Source organism: Capricornis sumatraensis, chromosome 3 (assembly GCF_032405125.1).
Source record: "Capricornis sumatraensis isolate serow.1 chromosome 3, serow.2, whole genome shotgun sequence".
NCBI lineage: Eukaryota > Metazoa > Chordata > Mammalia > Artiodactyla > Bovidae > Capricornis > Capricornis sumatraensis.
The window spans coordinates 17,429,671-17,433,528 of NC_091071.1; the positions used below are offsets into that span (position 1 = coordinate 17,429,671).

At 55.1% G+C, this 3,858-nt stretch overlaps 1 protein-coding gene across 1 annotated transcript; it reads right to left on the reverse strand.

Annotated features, from left to right (window-relative positions):
• Positions 1 to 1,098: 1,098 nt before the first annotated feature.
• C3H16orf82 (chromosome 3 C16orf82 homolog) lies at positions 1,099 to 3,274 on the reverse strand. Its single transcript, XM_068968388.1, has 2 exons — positions 3,195 to 3,274; positions 1,099 to 1,591 (listed from the first exon to the last, which is right to left on the reverse strand). Exons 1-2 carry the CDS (start codon positions 3,272 to 3,274, stop codon positions 1,099 to 1,101), a joined length of 573 nt encoding a protein of 190 aa, XP_068824489.1.
• Positions 3,275 to 3,858: the final 584 nt, after the last annotated feature.

The window sequence follows — 3,858 nt, forward strand, 5'->3', positions numbered from 1 at the left end:
GGTCCTGAGCTGAAGCCACCTGGAAACTGTTCAGAACTGAAAGCGTAAATCTTCCTTGGACAATGCTCCTCGGGGATGGGGCCCCCTGGATGCAGTTGTCACGAGTGTCCACTCTAGATGCTCCCGGCTCCTGTGGGCACCGCCTGTTACAGAGCACGCTTGGGACTGAGCTCCCCACTGACACCACTCGCATCAGTTGGCTCTCGACATGGACAATCCCAGCTGTGGTTGGTGGTTGTGCCTTCTGAGCTCATCACAGTTGGTGTTGGTTACAGATGGTGTTCTTCACTTGGGATGGATCGTGGAAGGTTCTTCTAACTGCAGATGGTTCTTAGTAACAGTTGACACTTGCCTTGAAAATGGTTGTCTCCACGGATGAGTTCTGGCACAGGTGATCCCACCAAAGATGGTTCTCTAACAGATGGCTTTGTCACTGACAGATGCTGTCAGGGACGGCTTGTCACTGGGGTTCACAGGACTGATGTTATTGCCACTGGTGGTGTTAACACAGGTGGGCCCAGCACTGGTGGATTTTGATTGTGTTCTTCGCAAGAATGGTTTTCAGTGTAGATGGTCTCATCACTGACTGCTGATTCTCAGTGTAGTCGGCAACATTTGGCTCTTCTGCTGATGGCTGTTGTTACAGATAAATCAAAATCACTGGTGATTTTGACCCAGCGTATACTTTTAAAAGGTCTTTCTTACTTCTGTTGGCGATAACCACTCTGGGTGAAGTCTGGTTTTGCTGGGTCTTCACATGATGTGTTTTTCAAGGTCCCAGTGGCTGGCGAGTCTTCTCATAAAGGCACGTGCACCTGGGCAGGCTGCTCATCCTTGGCGACCTGGCCACTGACATTCACATTGTCCCCAGCTTTGTCCCCTGGAAGACTGGTTTTGCTCTGCAGCCCACTTTGCACGTGGCTGTCCACACTGACGCTCTGGTGGTTGCTGGCCTGGCTGGAGGGAAGGCTACCCACGGAGCTGACCAGCCCACTACTCACCTGGTAGTTTAGGGCACTGCTGCCCAGGCTGATGAAGCTGATGTCACTGAAGCTGCTGGCCGCGCTCTCCCCGCTGCCCCTGGGCAGGCTGGTCTTACTATTCTCTTCCAGACTGCTTGGTGGTTTTGGCTTGGCGGGCCAGTCGTCTCTTCAGCTGCTTGGGAGAGTAGATGGCACACACCTGGCTGTTCTGGGCACCACCTGCCTGGGTGTGGCGCCTTCTGCTCAACCGCACGATTTGATGGCTGCCCGGCAAGCTGACTTCACTGTTCTCCTCATCCCCTGCGTACCCGCTGCTCAGCCGGCTGATGTCAATGCATTGCACTAGGCTGGAGTGTTGCAGGCTTGACAGGACGCTGCTCTCGTGGCTCACGGTGTTTCCCAGGTGACCGCTGGAATCTCTCAGGGGCTCCTGTGTGGCTTCTGCATCATGGCGTGGCCATGCGGGGGGCTGGGGCTCTAGGCTGGTTGACTGTAGACCTGCACCCGCTTCCTGAGCCTCTCCACTGGGAGGCTCCCCTTGCCTGCCCTGGAGGAAAGTGGGGGGCAACTGACTTGGTTTCTCCAGGAGGAGGGGGCCCTGGAGGCCTCTGGGTGTTGGATGTGGTGTGTCTGGGCAGAGCAGGCTCAATTTATAGAGGTCCCCTTGAAAAGGGAGGGTTCTGATTGGCTGGGTTGGTTCCCACGGTGATGGTGCCTGTGATGCGGGTGGGTGGGGCAGGAGGGAGAACAATGCTGTGCTGGCACCTGGGGCATCAGGGGCTGCAGTTGGGCAGAAAGGAGGCTCCAGTGCAGAAGGGCTGAGAACCACTTTCAAAGAGGCCTGTGGTCTCTGCCTGCCGGGTCAGGAGACCTGCCTTTGCATCCCAGCTGAGACCTTTATGAGCTCTGCGCGTTTCTTCACATCTTGTCATTTTCTGAGCCTCTGCACCTCGCTCGGCTCTGTGCTCCTGAGGACTGCAGAGGATTTCACAGTCAGGGTTTTAACCTCCATTTTCCCATGGCCCTGCCTGGTCCAGCTCTGACTCTCTCTCAACCTCATCCCGTGTCACACTCTACCCTATCGTCACCTTGGACGCCCAGTCGCACTGGCCACTTTGTTATTCTGAGCTCTTATCTGCCCCAGGCCCTTTGCACTGGTGCTTCCCACCACGTGGAGTGCTCTTCTCTTGGTCCCTTCAGGTTTCAGCTCCAGTGTTCCTCAGTAAACTTTCCCTGGCCTCCCCAAGCAGGTCCCTCTGTTGCTGTTTATGGCACATCCTGATTTACAGGCCTTATGGCTTTTGTTACAATTTGCGGTTATGTTTGTGTATTGGTTATTGCCATACATGCCCTCTGCTGCAGTGCCAACCTTGTGAGGGCAGAAATTTTGGTTTCCTGTTTTCTGTTCTGCCCTGATGCCCAGCATAATGCCCAGGATAATGCTGGCACATGATGGATGCTCACTGAGTCTCTACTGAATGAGTGGACTGTGCATCCTCAGGTTTGTATCATAACCATGTTGGGGGCTTTTTATGAACACGCGTTTGAATTTTTGAGCACAATGACTCTCTCCCTTGACTGCTCATCACAGTGGTCTGACTTGTCCCCACAGCCCTGCTTTTCCCCCCTCCCAGGGGCTGGCTGGGAAGGGACATCTCGGTGGCTTAGTGGTGATGCCAGAGAAAGAGGCATGGTGGAAGCTGACTCTTGTAGGAAGCAGGGATAAATCTAGCTTTAGGGGACTGGCAGGGGGCAGGCAGGGTCATGCACTGAGCAGCTAGGCTCAAGACTGGCTTTGTCCTTTTGTGAATGCAAAACGATGCTGCCCCCGATGCTGGGGATTAATGGTGAGCCTACTGACACTCATATTTCGTTTGATTCCCATCCTACCTGCTCCAGGTATGCGGCACCCTGGACCTGAAGAACGGGAGGGAACACCTGGGGGCATGTCCAGGAAAAAGGGCAGAGAGCACGCCAGTGATGAGAGTGCTGTTCCTCTCCAGCACAGGTAGCTTCAGCTTCAGGACCAGCAGATACAGCGAGACCCGGTGAACAGCTGAGGCTCCGCTCAGCATCTTCCTTCTGGAAGGCACTGTTGGTCACTCTGGGGGTCTCGGGAAGGCATCAGGCCAGAGCTGGCCTGCCCAGGTGCTATTTCCTGGCACCCTCCAGAGATGCTGGTACTCGAGGCTCCAAGAGAGCCATACACACCTGAGCTCACAGCCCCAGTGCCACGGCGTGTCAGGGGAGAAGTGGGTGACGGCTGTTTTCTCCACGGGCTCCTTTCTCATCCTGGCGACCAAGTACCAGACTGCCTCTCCGGTTTCTAGTCTCCACTGCTGTTTGCCCCGCTGGAACCCTTCACTCACCCAAATGCACAATCCAGTGTCTTTCTGCCAGATCCCCCTTCCCCTCGTGTATCTCGGTTTCTTTACACAGCTGCTGGTACCCTAGGACCTTCGCCTGACTCTAAGTCCCCGCTGAGGCTCAGAGAGGAAGCCTGGTTACAATCATGTTACGTGTGTGTCCTGGAGACCGGTGTCTGGCCTTCCCTGGAGTGACAAAGACAAAGCTATATGTTCACCAAACCATCTCATTCCTCTCCCAGGCATTTAGAAAATGTAGGCTTCCGATCCCCTCACGTCTGCTGGCGCCGACAGAGGATGGGCAGGAGCGACGGTCGGTGCTTTAGGCTGGGATATCAACGTGCATCCTTTTCCTTCTTCCCTGTCGGCAGGGACCTTGGAAGCCACATGCTGGAGACGGCAGATGGCAGTGCCCACAGTGGACGGAACCTGGGTGCCTGAACGATCATGCAGAGAGCCCTGCCCTCAACCAAACGCACCTGTGATATGAGAAAGCTGTAGGTTATTTT